General features: G+C 45.8%; 1 protein-coding gene across 3 annotated transcripts in view; it reads right to left on the bottom strand.

Annotated features, from left to right (window-relative positions):
* Nucleotides 1–19759, bottom strand: part of LOC139388026 (cell adhesion molecule 2a) — a 736543-nt gene that overhangs the window by 80954 nt on the left and 635830 nt on the right. For all 3 annotated transcript variants that reach the window (XM_071134516.1, XM_071134515.1, XM_071134517.1), the window contains 3 exons: nucleotides 9153–9314; nucleotides 8946–9036; nucleotides 8649–8827 (listed from right to left, as the gene is read on the bottom strand). In XM_071134516.1, coding sequence (XP_070990617.1) covers nucleotides 8649–8827; nucleotides 8946–9036; nucleotides 9153–9314 — 432 coding nt within the window. The remainder of the gene's footprint in view (nucleotides 1–8648; nucleotides 8828–8945; nucleotides 9037–9152; nucleotides 9315–19759) is intronic.

Raw genomic sequence — 19759 nt, forward strand, 5'->3', positions numbered from 1 at the left:
TGTGTGTGTGTGTGTGTGTGTGTGTGTGTGTGTGTGTGTGTGTGTGTGTGTGTGTGTGTGTCATGCCGTATCGTCTTTCTTCCTGCAGGGCGAACTGGTTGAGGATTTTCATGTTGGATCAGAAACATTAGAGGAAAATGGAGATGAATCATCACAGATGACATTTATCGCCATGGTCATTAGTGGGAGAGATGGGGAACGAGGGAGGGAACGAGGGAGGGAGGGAGGGAGGGATGGAGGGAACGAGGGATGGAGGGAGGGATGGAGGGAGGGAGGGAGCGAGGGAGGGAGCGAGGGAGGGAGCGAGGGAACGAGGGAGGGAACGAGGGAGGGAACGAGGGAGGGAGGGAGGGAGGGAGGGAGGGAGGGAGGGAGGGAGGGAGGGAGGGAGGGAGGGAGGGAGGGAGGGAGGGAGGGAGGGAGGGAGGGAGGGAGGGAGGGAGGGAGGGAGGGAGGGAGGGAGGGAGGGAGGGAAAGAGAAGGGCATGGGATGTCTAAACTGTATCCTGATGAATATAATTAAATCACAGAAAGTGAAACCTTTAACAGACATGAACTCCTTCATAATCCTCTCTCTCTGTCACTGTCTCAATTAAATTAAATTAGATAAAAATCTATTCAATTGGGCTTTATTGGCATGGTAAATATTTGTTAACATTTCTCTGTTTCTCTGTTTCTCTCTCTCTCTCTCACTCTCCTTCTCTATCTAAATCTACACCTTGTTTTATTTCTCACAATAATATTTCTGTAAAGATCAAACACACTGCATATTAAACAGCTTTTTTCAAGCTCCTCTGGTCAACACTATACACTATTTCCTGCATTCATCTTCCCTCCTTCCTGATTGGTTCACACAGTTTTGCTCCAACTTTTTTAATTAACTTTCCCATGGTCGTCTAATTCCTGCTCAGGGCTTTCACATCATTCAGAAAATAATACAAATGAATTCAACTTCAGCGAGGCATACTTATTAACGTTTTATATTTATTTCCCTTTTCTATAGACACAGAACGGTACAACTTCCAAGAGAGACGCAGCTTCGTGACTAAAACATCACAAGGTGAAAATTATAAATAAACAATAAGATAAGAAAGTAAACGTTGAAAACATTATTTCATTGGTGTGTGTGTGTGTGTGTGTGTGTGTGTGTGTGCGTGTGTATGTGTGTGTGTGTCAGTGGTTGGGGAGGACCATCCTCCTCAGTGAATTAAAAAAAAACATTTTAAATTGTGCAACATTTAGATAGTTATCCTTTTTTTTTTAGATAAAACTATACTAAATATATTCACGTCACCAAATAATTGATTAAAACACATTGTTTTGCAATGAAGGTCTACAGTAGCCTCAACAGCACTCTGTAGGGTAGCACCATGGTGTAGCCGGAGGACAGCTAGCTTCCATCCTCCTCTGGGTACATTGACTTCATTACAAAACCTAGGAGGTTCATGGTTGTCACCCCCTTCCATAGAGTTACACTGTAATTATGACAACTTCCGGAGGATGTCCAATCAAAGGATCAGAGAATGAATTTAGTACTAAAAGCATAAACTACAGCTAGCTAGCACTGCAGCGCATAAAATGTGGTGACTCAAAGTTTAAACATTTTGAATAAATACATTTCTTCCAAAATGAAGGAGAAGCAAGAGAGAGACAGAGAGACTTGGTTTCACTTACTTAGCTAGCAAATGCAGCTAGCAAGTTTAGCCCACTCAAACACCCTGCCCCAAACAGGGGGATGCTATGTTAGCTAGCTGGCTATAACAGATGGATGCTATGTTAGCTAGCTGGCTATGACTATCCAACACAACACTGGAACTCTTCCAAGTCAAGGTAAGCTTCGGTTTTTACTAATTTATTTATTGCCACCAGTGTCACTGCTAAACAGCTTACAGTACACTGTACTGCATGATTTTAACGGGTTTAGTTCTATTAGCTATGTCGACTATGATGTTACTTTAGCTAATATGGGGACAATGATGTTGGCTGTGTTGTAGCGGTTATGATAGGGTTTGGCTTGGAAAGTTGTTTTTCACCTGGTCACACACAGCTGATGTGTTGTGCATTGAAGTCCACAAGCGAAGGGACAAGGTGAGAGGAGGAGAGCGCATAGATGCAAGAAGGAATTATGCAACGTGGCTGCTATGAAACTGTGTTTGTGTGTGATCAAGGGGTGTATTCATTCCGCAGATTCTGTTGAAAAAAAGTTTCTTATTAAATGGAAACAAAAGTAACAAGACGGGGATAAATATACCTGAATTTGTCCAATAGAAACTCTCGTTTGCAACTGTTGGACTTATGATTACACCCTAGATCAGCTAGATGCTGGCAAGAGTGTGCAAAGCAGCATTGAATGTGTCACTGTCTGTCTACCTTGATTACTCAAATTTCTCTAGACCTGAAAAATGTTGTATCATGTAGTAGCCTAAACCTATCACTGTTACATTGCACAGGGTGAATGGAATATGAATGACAGTCATCCAATATGCTGTAATAGGAATAAGGTCACGCTCATGAACAGATTTTTTGTTGTTGTCCTTCCTCATCTTAAACGGCACTGATTGCCACTGGTGTGTGTGTGTGTGTGAGTGTGTGTGCACAGCAAATTGTGTGGATTTTTCAGGGTAACATTTCTACTGTTGATTCAGGATTTAAATTCACTCTGTAAGAGTGCAATTAACAGTCTCTGGTGTAAAATAACCAGACTTATTGTTCTAGACTGTGGAGAGTAAACCAGTCCCATCAAAACCACCCCCCATCATTATCATAATTCCCAGCATGCTCTACTGCAGGTTGACTTTGCTAATATCTATGTTTTTGCATGTACAATGAATGAATGATTGATTGATTCATCTTATGCTACACAAAGATAAATATCATAAATTATTCTAAACTAATCCACTCAGTTAGATTTATTGCACCCAAAACCGAAATGGTTGTTCTGATTTACATGGTTTGGGAAGTGTTTAGTTATTGGTTGATGTTGTTAATATAATCAACTAATCCTGATAGTTATTCTGAATGCAGGTGAAGAAGCAACCCAACAGTTGGATATTCTGATTCAGGCTGGATTCCAACAGGACATTACACATCTCTTTGTAAACCAGCATAATGTGACGAGCCTGACACGTTAGAGTAAGACTAGGCCATTGATAGAGTTCCATTGTCATTATAACATTTTGCCAAGGAACTCACTTGGGTGAAAGCCAAAGGCCAAAAAGGAAAGAATGTAGTCATGGGTGTTAAACACTACAATTTACTCAGAAAGAAAAGGCTGGTAAAACCTATTTTCTTGCTTAATTGAAATAACTACCGTCTTGTAACCAGCATCAGATGGGCATGGTTTATATAGCTAAATAGCTACTCTACATAGCTACTCTTGAATTGTTAGATATTACTGAACTGTTGGAGCTAGGAACACAAGCATTTCACTACATCCAGCAATAACATCTGCTAAATATGTGCATGTGACCAATCACATCTGCTAAATATGTGTATGTGACCAATCACATCTGCTAAATATGTGTATGTGACCAATCACATCTGCTAAATATGTGCATGTGACCAATAAAATTAGATTTGATTAGATTTTTACTTGTTCCAAAATTTGACTGTGGGGTGTCAGAAAATGTTTCCCTTATCGGTGTCTGGTGTTAGCTAGTTACTGGCTAGCTAGGTCTTCATCTGTCTGGTGTTAGCTAGTTACTGGCTAGCCAGGTCTTCAGCTGTCTGGTGTTAGTTAGTTACTGGCTAGCCAGGTCTTCAGCTGTCTGGTGTTAGTTAGTTACTGGCTAGCTAGGTCTTCAGCTGTCTGGTGTTAGTTAGTTACTGGCTAGCCAGGTCTTCATCTGTCTGGTGTTAGCTAGTTACTGGCTAGCCAGGTCTTCAGCTGTCTGGTGTTAGTTAGTTACTGGCTAGCCAGGTCTTCATCTGTCTGGTGTTAGTTAGTTACTGGCTAGCCAGGTCTTCAGCTGTCTGGTGTTAGTTAGTTACTGGCTAGCCAGGTCTTCAGCTGTCTGGTGTTAGTTAGTTACTGGCTAGCCAGGTCTTCATCTGTCTGGTGTTTAGTTAGTTACTGGCTAGCCAGGTCTTCAGCTGTCTGGTGTTAGTTAGTTACTGGCTAGCCAGGTCTTCAGCTGTCTGGTGTTAGCTAGTTACTGGCTAGCTAGGTCTTCAGCTGTCTGGTGTTAGTTAGTTACTGGCTAGCCAGGTCTTAATTTGTCCGGTGTTAGCTAGTTACTGGCTAGCTAGGTCTTCATCTGTCTGGTGTTAGCTAGTTACTGGCTAGCCAGGTCTTCAGCTGTCTGGTGTTAGCTAGTTACTGGCTAGCTAAGTCTTCATTTGTCTGGTGTTAGCTAGTTACTGGCTAGCCAGGTCTTCATCTGTCTGGTGTTAGCTAGTTACTGGCTAGCTAGGTGTTCAGCTGTCTGGTGTTAGCTAGTTACTGGCTAGCCAGGTCTTCAGCTGTCTGGTGTTAGCTAGTTACTGGCTAGCCAGGTCTTCAGCTGTCTGGTGTTAGCTAGTTACTGGCTAGCCAGGTCTTCAGCTGTCTGGTGTTAGCTAGTTACTGGCTAGCCAGGTCTTCAGCTGTCTGGTGTTAGCTAGTTACTGGCTAGCCAGGTCTTCATCTGTCCGGTGTTAGCTAGTTACTGGCTAGCCAGGTCTTCAGCTGTCCGGTGTTAGCTAGTTACTGGCTAGCCAGGTCTTCAGCTGTCTGGTGTTAGCTAGTTACTGGCTAGCCAGGTCTTCATCTGTCCGGTGTTAGCTAGTTACTGGCTAGCTAGGTCCCACTGCGTGGGAGACACTGCATGCGAGCCAACTGCTAGAGAGAAGACAGGTACGTGCAGGTGGTTCAGTCCCGTCCTGGGGTGGGCAAAGCACGTGTGAGGAAGACCGCGTAACGGCTGCCTGGAGGAACAGGATCTGTTCTGTGTTGACGTTGGCGAGAAACATGTGGGGATTGCCAAACGATTACCGTACTGTGGAACCTGGATGCCCTGTCTCGGCGTAGCAAGACACGAAGGCCATAATGACTCAAATGTATTAAAAATAAAAAACAGAAATACCTTATTTACATATGTATTCAGACCCTTCGCTATGAGACTCTAAATTGAGCTCAGGTGCTTCCTGTTTCCATGGATCATACTTGAGATGTTTCTACAACTTGATTGGAGTCCACCTGTGGTAAATTCAATTGATTGGATATGATTTGGAAAGGCACACACTTGTCTATATGAGGTCCCACAGTTGACAGTGCATGTCAGAGCAAAAACCAAGCCATGAGATCGAAGGAATTGTCCATAAAGCTCCGAGACAGGATCGTGTCGAGGCACAGATCTGGGGAAGGGTACCAAATCATTTCTGCAGCATTGAAGGTCCCCAAGAACACAGTGGCCTCCATTCTTAAATGGAAGAAGTTTGGAACCACCAAGACTCTTCCTAGAGCTGGCAGCCTGGAAAAACTGAGCAATGGGGGGAGAAGGGCCTTGGTCAGGGAGGTGACCAAGAACACAATGATCACATCTGGTATTGAATTGGAGAAAGTGTTCAAAGCCTCTATCTGTCTGTCTGTCTGTCTGTCTGTCTGTCTGTCTGTCTGTCTGTCTGTCTCTCTGTCTCTGTCTGTCTGTCTGTCTGTCTGTGTCTCTCTCTCTCTTTATCTCTTATCTTTATCTTTCTTTCTGTTTTCCTCCACATCCTCACCCCCTGTCTTTCCTCATCGGTCTCTAACAGAAAAGGGAGGAGGGCTGAGGAGAATAAACAGAAGGAGAATAAAAAAAGGAGAGGAGAAGATGGGAAGTCAAAGTGTACTGCTCTCTATTTCTAAGAGCTATTACATCTGACGAGTGCTTATCAGCGGTAGAACGGGAGGAGATGAGAGGGTGTGTTTTACACCCCTTCACACCCCCATCAACCTCCCCCCTATTCTCCCTCCACAGCACTCTGTTTGGTACCTGTGTGTGTGTGTGTGTGTGTGTGTGTGTGTTAGACCTTCTTAGCTGCTGAGAACACTACCACATGTGACAGATATAAACCAGTGTATTGAACTGAATACAGACCATATGTCAAACAGCTTAGTTTCCTGCAGTAAGGACTCAGCTAAACAGGTCACTGTACACATCAAGGGAGAAGGAATCATCTGGAGGAGGAATAATCTGGAGAGTGGTAAGTGGATATACATGAAGGAATGGGGGTACATGTTCGTATGCCAGGAATGTGTATTAGAGTTATGAGCTGCTGGGTGGTGGAAGTCACTCTCTCTCTCTCTCTGGGGTAGTTGTCATGGAACCACTCTGTCTGTCTCTCTCTCTGGGGTAGTTGTCATGGAACCACTCTGTCTCTCTGGGGTAGTTGTCATGGAACCACTCTGTCTCTCTCTCTCTCTGGGGTAGTTGTCATGGAACCACTCTGTCTCTCTCTCTGGGGTAGTTGTCATGGAACCACTCTGTCTCTCTCTCTGGGGTAGTTGTCATGGACCCACTCTGTCTCTCTCTCTGGGGTAGTTGTCATGGAACCACTCTGTCTCTCTCTCTGGGGTAGTTGTCATGGAACCACTCTGTCTCTCTCTGGGGTAGTTGTCAAGGAACCACTCTGTCTCTCTCTGGGGTAGTTGTCATGGAACCACTCTGTCTCTCTCTCTCTGGGGTAGTTGTCATGGAACCACTCTGTCTCTCTCTCTGGGGTAGTTGTCATGGACCCACTCTGTCTCTCTCTCTGGGGTAGTTGTCATGGAACCACTCTGTCTCTCTCTCTGGGGTAGTTGTCATGGAACCACTCTCTCTCTCTCTGGGGTAGTTGTCATGGAACGACTCTGTCTCTCTCTGGGGTAGTTGTCATGGAACCACTCTGTCTCTCTCTCTCTCTGGGGTAGTTGTCATGGACCCACTCTGTCACTCTCTATGGGGTAGTTGTCATGGAACCACTCTGTCTCTCTCTCTGGGGTAGTTGTCATGGAACCACTCTGTCTCTCTCTGGGGTAGTTGTCATGGAACCACTCTCTCTCTCTGGGGTAGTTGTCATGGAACCACTCTGTCTCTCTCTCTGGGGTAGTTGTCATGGAACCACTCTGTCTCTCTCTGGGGTAGTTGTCATGGAACCACTCTCTCTCTCTGGGGTAGTTGCCAGCATTCCCATTGAATGTAATACTGAGCTAGGAGACAGACTCTAGATGTTCTGAAATAATTATTTTGATATCATTCTTCCAGTGACCTAAAACAGACCTCTCTGCTCCAAACTGTTGTTGATTCGGTATATAACCAGCCTGGTCCGGGCATAGAGGACAGACTACAGGGTAGAAGCCTTGGCCCCAATCAATCTCCTTAATGCTTGGTGCCAAGCAGAGAGACATCATCAGGTTTCACTTTCAGTCTTTGGTATCTCAGGCTTTAAGGTTACAGAATTGGCATTGTTGAATTACCAACAGACAAAACAAAAACAAAAAAGGTTAGCGCTTACCAAGAAGAAGTAGAAGAAGAAGAAGAAGAAGAAGAAGAAGATGAAGAAGAAGAAGTAAAAGAAGAAGTAGAAGTAGAAGAAGTAGAAGAAGAAGTAGAAGAAGAAGTAGAAGTAGAAGAAGTAGAAGAAGTAGTAGAAGAAGAAGTAGAAGAAGAAGTAGAAGAAGAAGTAGAAGTAGAAGAAGTAGAAGAAGTAGTAGAAGAAGAAGAAGTAGTAGAAGAAGAAGTAGAAGAAGTAGTAGAAGAAGAAGTAGAAGAAGAAGTAGAATAAGAAGTAAAAGAAGAAGAAGAAGTAGAAGAAGTAGAAGAAGAAGTAAAAGAAGAAGTAGAAGTAGAAGAAGTAGAAGAAGTAGAAGTAGAAGAAGTAGAAGAAGAAGTAGAAGAAGAAGTAGAATAAGAAGTAAAAGAAGAGGTAGAAGAAGAAGTAGAAGTAGAAGAAGTAGAAGAAGAAGTAGAAGAAGAAGATGAAGAAGAAGTAAAAGAAGAAGTAGAAGTAGAAGAAGTAGAAGTAGAAGAAGTAGTAGAAGAAGTAGAAGAAGAAGAAGAAGAAGAAGTAAAAGAAGAAGTAGAAGTAGAAGAAGTAGAAGAAGTAGTAGAAGAAGAAGTAGAAGTAGAAGTAGAAGAAGAAGAAGAAGTAAAAGAAGAAGTAGAAGTAGAAGAAGTAGAAGTAGAAGAAGTAGTAGAAGAAGTAGAAGAAGAAGAAGAAGAAGAAGTAAAAGAAGAAGTAGAAGTAGAAGAAGTAGAAGAAGTAGTAGAAGAAGAAGTAGAAGTAGAAGTAGAAGAAGAAGTAGAATAAGAAGTAAAAGAAGAGGTAGAAGAAGAAGTAGAAGAAGAAGAAGAAGATGAAGAAGAAGAAGTAAAAGAAGAAGTAGAAGAAGTAGAAGAAGAAGAAGAAGTAAAAGAAGAAGTAGAAGAAGTAGAAGAAGTAGAAGAAGTAGAAGAAGAAGTAGAAGTAGAAGAAGAAGAAGTAGAAGAAGTAGAAGAAGTAGAAGAAGAAGTAGAAGAAGTAGAAGAAGAAGAAGAAGAAGTAAAAGAAGAAGTAGAAGTAGAAGAAGTAGAAGAAGTAGAAGAAGTAGAAGTAGAAGAAGAAGAAGAAGATGAAGAAGAAGTAGAAGAAGAGGTAGAAGAAGTAGAAGAAGAAGAAGGTGAAGAAAAACTGTTCATTTTGTGTCTTTTTAAATAATGCGTTTCTCTTACCGTAGACATAGAGCAGGTATTCAGCACTGCTGGTGCCCAGGTGGTTGGAGGCTTCACAGCGGTACGTTCCGTTATCTGTTTTGTTCAAGGTGGTGAAGGTGAGCTCTCTTCCCTCTACAATCATACGCTCCAAATCTGGAAGTTCTCCTCCATCCTTAGTCCACATCACAGGGTCTGGCCTGGCAACGGTAGGGGGGGGGGGGGGTCAGGAGAGACACACCTCAGACGTGACCTTGTAGGGTTCATACGTTCTTCACGGATGTGTGTGTGTGTGTGTGTGTGTGTGTGTTGACTTACGATGGGTTTCCTTTGGATACACACTCCAGCTTCAAGTATTGACCCTCCTGAGGGAACGTCAACGAATTGGTGATCGCCACACGAGGAGCATCTAGAGAGAGAGGGAGGTTAAGAACGTGTGTGTGTGTGTGTGTGTGTGTGTGTGTGTGTGTGTGTGTGTGTGTGTGTGTGTGTGTGTGTGTGTGTGTGTGTGTGTGAGATACTCACAGTGCACCTCCAATACTTCAGTAGTCTGTTGTGGTGTCTGTAACAGGGCGACATGGTCTACTTTACAGGTGTACGCTGCCCCATCATCGTCCCGGTCTACTAGCAGCTGTAGAGAACTGGTCACTGTGAAGGTCTTTCCACTGGCATTCACCTCCTTGGCACCTGGTGGGTTAAAACATCAACATGGTCACAGGTTGGAATCCTGGGCCTCAGGAAACCAACACAAGAGTTTCTCTCTTGGGGTCAAAGGGTGACACTGGTTTTTAAGTCGCAGGCAGAGCTACCTCATCACGAATTAGTGTCGAGTCCGTCATAAACAATCATAATTCGGTGATGCCACTTTATTTTCCGTAAAGCATTGCAGTACTATCTCAAAGGAGACATTCACTGAGGGATTCATATTCAGTTTTCATGCTTCAGACACAGCCAGATCGCAGCCAGACCTGAGGACGTCGGGACCTTCAACACCGGCCCCTAGGGGCAACAGTGAGTACTACTACCATCCAGTAGGCTTGGGTTTAGCTGTGGTGTTGTGGACTTGGATGATGGATGGGTGTAATCCCAAGGTCACGTGTGCAATCTCAGTGTTTAAAAAAAATGTTAACCCTTACCTTAACCCTTAATTTAAGCCTTAATTTAACCTTTAATTTAACCCTGACCTTAACCCTTACCTTAACCCTTACCCTTAACCCTAACCTTAACCCTTACCTTAACCCTGACCTGAACCCTTACCCTAACCCTGACCTTAACCCTTACCTGAACCCTTACCCTAACCCTGACCTTAACCCTTACCCTAACCCTGACCTGAACCCTTACCTTAACCCTTACCTGAACCCTTACCTGAACCCTTACCTTAACCCTTACCTTAACCCTTACCTGAACCCTTACCTGAACCCTTACCTTAACCCTGACCCTAACCCTTACCTTAATCCTTCAGAATGAATACCTAAACGTAAAGTTGAACGATTAACATCGAAAATTTGACGTTTGAAGTAACTTTGACATTTGACGTTTAGTGAAAAGTGCAAAAACATACAATTCTGAAGTGAGACTGTGAGAGAATGTTGTCAGACAACCACAGACTGAATCTGGCCCAAAGCACTCAGACACAGAAAAACACACAGCATCTCCCTGTTCTCCGTGGTGAAACTCTGAAAACATTCAACTGACAGCTCCCCAAACACACAACACAACACCATGGGGTGTGTGTGTATATGTGAATCAGGGGTGTGTGTGTGTGTGTGTGTGTGTGTGTGTGTGTGTGTGTGTGTGTGTGTGTGTGTGTGTGTGTGTGTGTGTGTGTGTGTGTGTGTGTGTGTGTGTGTGTGTGTGTGTGAATCAGTGTGTGATATTGATTTTCTTTCTGTTGTTCCTAAACAGACTATGGTTGAACAGACATGTCCAAAAGTTGTCTTAGAGTCAGACCGAGAACTTGCTATTTTGTTCTCTCTCTCTCTCTGTCTCTCTCTCCTTTCTTTCTCACTCTTTCTCTCTCTCTCTCTCTCTCTCTCTCTCTCTTTCTCTCTCTCTCTCCTCTCTCTCTCTCCTCTCTCTCACTCTTTCACTCTTTCAATCTCTCTCTCCTTTCTTTCTCACTCTCTCTCTCTCTCTCTCTCTCTCTCTATCTCTCTCTCTCTCTCTCTCTCTCCTCTCTCTCACTCTTTCAATCTCTCTCTCTCCTCTATCTCTCTCACTCTTTCACTCTTTCAATCTCTCTCTCCTTTCTTTCTCACTCTTTCTCTCTCTCTTTCTCTATCTCTCTCTCTCTTTCTCACTCTTTCTCTCTCACTCTTTCTATCTCTCTCTCCGTCTCTCTCCCTTTCTCTTCACACACACTCACACTCACACTCACACTCACACTCACACTCATTCACATTCACACACACACATTCAATCACACACACACAAGCACCGCCCCCCCCTCACAGTTTTAGCAATGAATGTTCTGCCTGAGCAGTGGTACAGATGTAGGATCTTAATTTGATCCCTTCTGTTACAGAAGACGTTTGTAAGTGTATTTGAGCAGTGGTGTAGTTGAAGGTAAACGTAACACAGTTAAATGCATTTAAAAATATGACTTCTTTTTGTACCACGACCGGCGATCACAGTTTATCTTCTTGTAGCTGCTGTTTTAAAAAAAAGAGGCTTTTTTGGAGTTTTGTCCCACTTAGACAATTCTGTACTAGATTTTTTTCCCCCGTATGAAAAACGTGTCAACCCTTTCAAAAAATGTCCATCAATTATAATTATCATCCCTTTTTCACCTGAATTTTGAGATGAATTTCTTTGGTAATGAAGAGATGGAGTGGAGAAGAGGAGACATGGGGGGGTGGGGGGGGGGGGTACATGACACCCCACTGACAGGCCATACTGTACACCATATGCATACCCCCTGAGGACAGAGGGATAGGATGGATGGGAGGGAGGGAGGACTGGGGATTAACTCAGAGAAGAAGTGAAAGAGGGATGGGGTCGACTTGAGGAGAGACAGACAGACACACAGACCGACACAGAGACAGACACAGACAGACAGACAGAGACAGAGACAGACAGACACACAGACCGACACAGAGACAGACACAGACAGACAGAAAGAGACAGAGACAGACAGACACACAGACCGACACAGAGACAGACACAGACAGACAGACAGAGACAGACAGACACACAGACAGACCGACACAGAGACAGACAGACACACAGACAGAGACAGACCGACACAGAGACAGAGACAGACCGACACAGACACAGAGACAGAGACAGACCGACACAGAGACAGACCGACACAGAGACCGACACAGAGACCGACACAGACACAGAGACAGACCGACACAGAGACAGACCGACACAGAGACCGACACAGACACAGAGACAGACCGACACAGACACAGAGACAGAGACAGACAGACACACAGACAGAGACAGACCGACACAGAGACCGACACAGAGACCGACACAGAGACAGACCGACACAGAGACAGACCGACACAGAGACCGACACAGAGACCGACACAGACACAGAGACAGAGACACAGAGACAGACACAGACAGACACAGAGACAGACACAGACAGACAGACAGACACAGAGACAGACACAGAGACAGACCGACACAGAGACACACAGAGACAGAGACACATAGAGAAAGACAGAAACAGTTCAGGTATAATTGCTCAGAGAAAAGAACCCCCCTCCCCACCATGCCAGCTCCCAGACCAAGCCCAATCGTGTCCTATGTAAATTAAGATTGTGTCTGCATTACCAATGTGACTCTGTTCCCTATATAGAGCACTATGATCAGAGTCCTATATCTCTGAATATATTGAGCATGCCCACTACCATAACGCCAGCTGGCTCTGAGAGTTAGGATCTGACTTTGTACAAACCTCCCGCTGGTGTCCTAACTTTTGATTGAATGCTCCCCTCTCTCTCTCTCTCTCTCTCTCTCTCTCTCTCTCTCTCTCGTTTCTCCCTTCTCTCCTTCAGCCAATTGTATCCTCTCTCCTCTGTCCAGTCATTGCTAACGCAGCAGAGCTGTCAATTACCTGGTCTCCAGGGGGAGGAGGGCTCTGAGCTGAAACAGGAAGTGACTGAGCATGCAGAACAGATGATTTAGAGAAGCAAATGAGCAAGAGAGAGGAGGAAGGAGGGAGGAGAGAGGGAGGTGGGGGATGGAGGGAGGAGAGGAGAGGGAGGTAGGGGAAGCATGGAGGAGAGAGGGAGGTAGAGGAAGGAGGGAGGAGAGAGGGAGGTGAGGGAGGAGAGAGGGAGGTAGGGGAAGGAGGGAGGAGAGAGGGAGGTAGGGGAAGGAGGGAGGAGAGAGGGAGGTAGGGGAAGGAGGGAGGAGAGAGGGAGGTAGGGGAAAGAAGGAGGAGTGCGGGAGGTTGGGGAAGCATGGAGGAGAGTGTGAGGAGAGGTGCGGGGAATGGAAGGAGGGATGGAGAACAGGGAGGAGAGGATAGGGAGGAGAGGAAAGAGGAAATGATAGGGGGAGGAAAGGAGATGGGGATGAGAGGAGAGAGGGAGGTGGGGAAGAGAAGGGAAGGAGGGAGAGAGGAGAGAGGGAGGTAGGGAGAGAGGAGAGAGGGAGGTAGGGAAGGAGGGAGAGAGGAGAGAGGGCAGTGGGGGGAGAGGGTGGGGGAAGTAAACAATTCATTCAGTATGCACAAATAAATGTAAAAAACGCCATTCTGCCAGTCATTCTGTCAGACAGTTAGTCGACCATTCAATACGCCAGTCGGCCATTCTGCCAGTCATTCAGTCAGTCAGCTAGTCAGCTATTCAGTCAGTCAGTTAATCAGCCAGTCAGCTAGTCAGCTATTCAGTCAGTCAGTAAATCAGCCAGTCAGCTAGTCAGCCAGTCAGTTAGTCAGTAAATCAGCCAGTCAGCTAGTCAGCTATTCAGTCAGTCAGTAAATCAGCCAGTCAGCTAGTCAGCCAGTCAGTCAGCTAATTAGTCAGCCAGTCAGTCAGCTAGTCATTCACCGAGCCAGTCTGCCAGCCAGTCAGTCAGCTAGTCATTCACCGAGCCAGTCTGCCAGTCATTCAGTCAGCTAGTCATTTACCGAGCCAGTCTGCCAGTCATTCAGTCAGCTAGTCATCTATTCAGTAAGTCAGTCAGCCAGTCAGTAAGTCAGTCAGCCAGTCAGCCAGTCAGCCAATCAGCTAGCCAGTCAGCCAGTCAGCTAGCCAGTCAGTCAGCCAGTCAACTAGCCAGTCAGCCAGTCAGTCAGCTAGCCAGTGTGTGTGTCTGTGTCTGTGTTTATTTGTTTGTGTTTGTATATGCCGTTCACACACTAGCACTTTCTGAAGCTTTTTACCAGCGAGAAGGAGGAGGAGAGGAGGGGAGGGGAGAGGAGGGGAGGCGGAGGGGAGAGGAGGGGAGGGGAGAGGAGAGGAGGAGAGGAGGGGCGGGGAGGAGAGGAGGGGCGGGGAGGGGGGAGGGGAGAGGAGGGGCGAGGAGCGGGGAGGGGAGGAGAGGAGGGGAGGGGCAGGGAGGAGGGGAGAGGGGAGGAGGGGAGGGGAGAGGAGGGGAGGGGAGGGGAGAGGAGGGGCGAGGAGGGGAGAGGAGGGGCGAGGAGGGGAGGGGAGGAGGGGCGAGGAGAGGAGGGGAGGGGAGAGGAGAGGAGGAGAGAGGAGGGGAGGCGGAGGGGAGAGGAGGGGAGGGGAGAGGAGAGGAGGGGAGAGGAGGAGAGGAGGGGCGGGGAGGAGAGGAGGGGCGGGGAGGGGGCAGGGGAGAGGAGGGGCGAGGAGCGGGGAGGGGAGGAGGGGAGGGGCAGGGAGGAGGGGAGAGGGGAGGAGGGGAGGGGAGAGGAGGGGAGGGGAGGGGAGAGGAGGGGCGAGGAGGGGAGGGGAGGAGGGGCGAGGAGAGGAGGGGAGGGGAGAGGAGAGGATTGGAGAGGCTAGGAGGGGAGAGGCTAGGAGAGGAGGGGGGGAGAGGAGGAGAGGAGGGGCGGGGTGGGGAGAGGAGGGGAGGGGAGAGGAGAGGAGAGGAGAGGAGAGGAGAGGAGAGGAGAGGAGAGGAAGGAAAGATATGCCAAACAAAAACACAAACAATTAAACTGAAATAAGAAAACAACCCTTCTGTCGATCTTCTTTATGTATGAGACCTCACAGCAGGGTGGGTGGGTGGGTGTGTGTGTGTGTGTGTGTGTGTGTGTGTGTGTGTGTGTGTGTGTGGCGTGTGCTTTTCTCCAGACTAAGTTAACTTTTCAACCAACCATGCCAGACTATTGAATCCAAACATACTCAATGTAAATATAGAACTACAGTCAATTTGATCTCTGTAAACAAAAAATAACTTTTCAGATAAATTGCTTTGTTTATTGATTATTATTTTATTATACAGGTAACCAACATTAGCTGTTTATCTTCCAAAGTATAGAAGTTAGAAACATCATTTTGTCCGCAGGTTTAGTTACCAAAAAAGCAGATGTGATTAGTCTGTGATAATGTGGCGGTACCTTCAATGTACAGAGAGGGTTTGACCATTCTAGAGAGGGTTTGACCATGCTAGAGAGGGTTTGACCATTCTAGGGAGGGTTTGACCATGCTAGAGAGGGTTTGACCATTCTAGAGAGGGTTTGACCATGCTAGAGAGGGTTTGACCATTCTAGAGAGGGTTTGACCATGCTAGAGAGGGTTTGACCATTCTAGGGAGGGTTTGACCATTCAAGAGAGGGTTTGACTATTCTAGAGAGGGTTTGACCATTCTAGAGAGGGTTTGACCATTCTAGAGAGGGTTTGACCCTTCAAGAGAGGGTTTGATCCTTCTAGAGAGGGTTTGGCCATTCTAGAGAGGGTTTGACCATTCTAGGGAGGGTTTGGCCATTCTAGAGAGGTTTTGACCATTCTAGGGAGGTTTTGACCATTCTAGGGAAGGTTTGATCCTTCTAGAGAGGGTTTGACCATTCTAGGGAGGTTTGACCATTCTAGAGAGGGTTTGACCATTCTAGAGAGGGTTTGACCATTCTAGAGAGGGTTTGACCATTCATTCTAGAGAGGGTTTGACCATTCATTCTAGAGAGGGTTTGACCATTCTAGAGAGGGTTTGACTATTCCAGAGAGGGTTTGACCATTCTAGAGAGGGTTTGACCATTCCAGAGAGGATTTGACCATTCCAGACAGGGTTTGACTATTCCAGAGAAGGTTCGACCATTCTAGAGAGGGTTCGACCATTCTAGAGAGGGTTTGACTATTCTAGAGAGGGTTTGACTATTCTAGAGAGGGTTTGACCATTCTAGAGAAGGTTTGACCATTCTAGAGAGGGTTTGACCATTCCAATGAGGGTTTGACCATTCTAGAGAGGGTTTGACCATTCTAGGGAGGGTTTGACCATTCCTGAGAGGATTTGACCATTCTAGAGAGGGCTTGACCATTCATTCTAGACAGGGTTTGGCCATTCATTCTAGAGAGGGTTTGACCATTCCAGAGAGGGTTTGACCATTCCAGAGAGGGTTTGACCATTCTAGAGAGGGTTTGACCATTCAGAAAAGACAGCTGATAGATGCTATTACACACATACACACACTGATGATTCAGCTTCTGTGAGCCGGTCATCCCTCATAGTTTGATTTCTTCTTTTATTACACAGAGTCCGTCCCAAATGGCAGATTATTCCCAAAATATTCCCTATATAGTATACTACCAGACACTCCAAACATCCATCACACCCTCTGACACAAGCTGGCTGGAATAGTCCCGTTTTCACTGGTGATGATAAACATCCGCTATAAACTCTCCTCTCCTCTCCTCTCCTCTCCTGCCTCCTCTCCTCTTCTCTCCTCTTCTCCTCCTGTCCCCCCCTCTCCTCTCCTCCTCCTGTCCTCTCCTCTCCTCTCCTCTCCTCCTCCTGTCCTGTCCTGTCCTCTTCTCCTCCTGTCCCCCCTCCTCTTCTCCTCCTGTCCCCCCTCTCCTCTCCTCCTCCTGTCCTGTCCTGTCCTCTCCTCTCCTCTTCTCTTCTCCTCCTGTCCTCTCCTCTCTTCCCGTCCTCTCCTCTCCTCTTCTCTTCCCCCCGTCTCCTCTCCTTTCCTCCTCCTGTCCCCTCCCGGCCCCTCTCCTCTCCTCACCTCTCCTCTCCTCTCCTCTCCTCTCCTCTCTTCTCCTCTCCTCTCCTCTCCTCCCGTCCTCTCCTCTCCTATCCTCTCTTCTCCTCTCCTCTCCTCTCCTCCCGTCCTCTCCTCTCCTATCCTCAGGCTGTGCCAGCAGCTACCAGACATCCTAATTAGTTCTGGTTGTTATATACTATAGTATAAACTGGTATTTCCTTTACAGGAATGAGTCAAGTTCAGGGTTGTACAGTACATGTCCTTCCTGTTTGTCAGTTGCTGTCATTTCTAGACTGTTCTAGAGGGAAAACACAGCACAAAAATTTGTCCAAATGCTTTTTCATTTTCGGAATAAAATGTCACTACGAAAGCTGGTCACCAGCAAAAACAAAAAATAGGCTGGTCAGACCAGCTTCAGAAGCAAGCCAGCAGTGGTATGCAGGGTGGTATGCTACAATTTTAAGCTAAACTATTCCACGATGACTGGATGTGCATCGCCAATATTCAACCAAGACTTTGGAACGTTTTAAATACCCATTCTTGCCTTAGCATTTCCAAGTAGATAGCATAATCTTTCCTAATGCCTTCCTGCACACAACAACCAGCAGTTTGAGAGCTGTGTGTTTTCTCTCTGCCTAACAGATTATGTGTGCAGCTCACGTGTAGTAAATAGTCAACATAAAGAACAAACAGCTTTGGGAATCCACAGACCTTCCTCTGTATGTGGAGCCCTGACCCACACAGACCTTCCTCTGTATGTGGAGCCCTGACCCACACAGACCTTCCTCTGTATGTGGAGCCCTGACCCACACAGACCTTCCCGTGCCGTTGTTGCCTCTTCAGAAAGTTGGTTCAGTTTTTTTTGGTAATTTACTGTTTGAATAAATCATGATGATTTAAAAAAAATAATTTTAAAAAAGAAGAAAGAAGCTAACTGCGAACCAAAAAACTAACGTGACCGGGCACATTTGTTTCACCCTTGCGACCAATTAAAAACGTTAAAAAAAAAAAAAAAACGTTTGCAAATGTGTGTGTGATTTGTGTGTGTATGTATTCATTGAGGTTGTCTCAGTCTGCACAGCGTGAGAGGAATGTTGAGCTGAGCTGATGACATCACATCTCCAAACCCATCGATCAAGGTGACTCATCCTGCCATTAAATACACACACACACACACACACACACACACACACACACACACACACACACACACACACACACACACACACACACACACACACACACACACACCTTTCCTGCACTCTAAAAAATAAATGCTGGGGTTAACAGGAACCCAATTTGGGTAAATATTGGCCAGAACACAGGTTAGTTTATTTTGACCCACCAGTTTGGGTTTCTTAAATAATCCTACATGTTGTATTGTTGGGGTTACCCAAACACACGGCTCATTTAACCATCGGTTGGGGTTTTATTCACTTTCATGCTGACCTACACGCTTCCTAATAAGGGTACAATTAGGGTACACTATTGTTGTTTCTTGTTTCTTTTAAGTTTCAAAAATGATAAAAATACACAATTTACCTTCAATTCGGTACGTACATGTGCAGACACAGATATAACGGTACATTTTTTTAAGCCAATATTTTGAATATAAAAGGTACAATCATCTCACTCTCAAAAAAGTGGTGCGTTGTGAAGGTACATATCCGTTTCCCAGAGTACAAACGTATTCTTTGTACCCTCAATACTACCCACACAAGGGACAATGATCCATTTCTGCCACTTAAAAAAGTGTCACACCCTGATCTGTTCCACCTGTCCGTGTGATTGTCTCCACCCCCTCCAGGTGTCGCTGATTTTCCCCGGTGTATTTATCCCTGTTTCCTGTCTCTCTGGGCCAGTGTATTTATCCCTGTGTTTCCTGTCTCTCTGTACCAGTGTGTTTATCCCTGTGTTTCCTGACTCTCTGTACCAGTGTATTTATCCCTGTGTTTCCTGTCTCTCTGTACCAGTGTATTTATCCCTGTGTTTCCTGTCTCTCTGTACCAGGGTATTTATCCCTGTGTTTCCTATCTCTCTGTACCAGTGTATTTATCCCTGTGTTTCCTGACTCTCTGTACCAGTGTATTTATCCCTGTGTTTCCTGTCTCTCTGTGCCAGTGTATTTATCCCTGTGTTTCCTGTCTCTCTGTGCCAGTGTATTTATCCCTGTGTTTACTGTCTCTCTGTGTCAGTGTATTTATCCCTGTGTTTACTGTCTCTCTGTGTCAGTGTATTTATCCCTGTGTTTCCTGTCTCTCTGTGCCAGTGTGTTTATCCCTGTGTTTCCTGTCTCTCTGGGCCAGTGTATTTATCCCTGTGTTTCCTGTCTCTCTGTGCCAGTGTGTTTATCCCTGTGTTTCCTGTCTCTCTGTACCAGTGTATTTATCCCTGTGTTTCCTGTCTCTCTGTGCCAGTGTATTTATCCCTGTGTTTCCTGACTCTCTGTACCAGTGTATTTATCCCTGTGTTTCCTGTCTCTCTGTGCCAGTGTATTTATCCCTGTGTTTCCTGTCTCTCTGTGCCAGTGTATTTATCCCTGTGTTTCCTGACTCTCTGTGCCAGTGTATTTATCCCTGTGTTTCCTGTCTCTCTGGGCCAGTGTATTTATCCCTGTGTTTACTGTCTCTCTGTGTCAGTGTATTTATCCCTGTGTTTACTGTCTCTCTGTGTCAGTGTATTTATCCCTGTGTTTACTGTCTCTCTGTGTCAGTGTATTTATCCCTGTGTTTCCTGTCTCTCTGTGCCAGTGTGTTTATCCCTGTGTTTCCTGTCTCTCTGTGGGCCAGTGTATTTATCCCTGTGTTTCATGTCTCTCTGGGCCAGTGTATTTATCCCTGTGTTTCCTGTCTCTCTGTGCCAGTGTGTTTATCCCTGTGTTTCCTGTCTCTCTGTGCCAGTGTATTTATCCCTGTGTTTCCTTTCTCTCTGTGCCAGTGTATTTATCCCTGTGTTTCCTGTCTCTCTGTGCCAGTGTATTTATCCCTGTGTTTCCTGTCTCTCTGTGCCAGTGTATTTATCCCTGTGTTTCCTGTCTCTCTGTACCAGTGTATTTATCCCT

This window comes from Oncorhynchus clarkii, chromosome 29 (genome assembly GCF_045791955.1).
Source record: "Oncorhynchus clarkii lewisi isolate Uvic-CL-2024 chromosome 29, UVic_Ocla_1.0, whole genome shotgun sequence".
Classification (NCBI taxonomy): domain Eukaryota; kingdom Metazoa; phylum Chordata; class Actinopteri; order Salmoniformes; family Salmonidae; genus Oncorhynchus; species Oncorhynchus clarkii.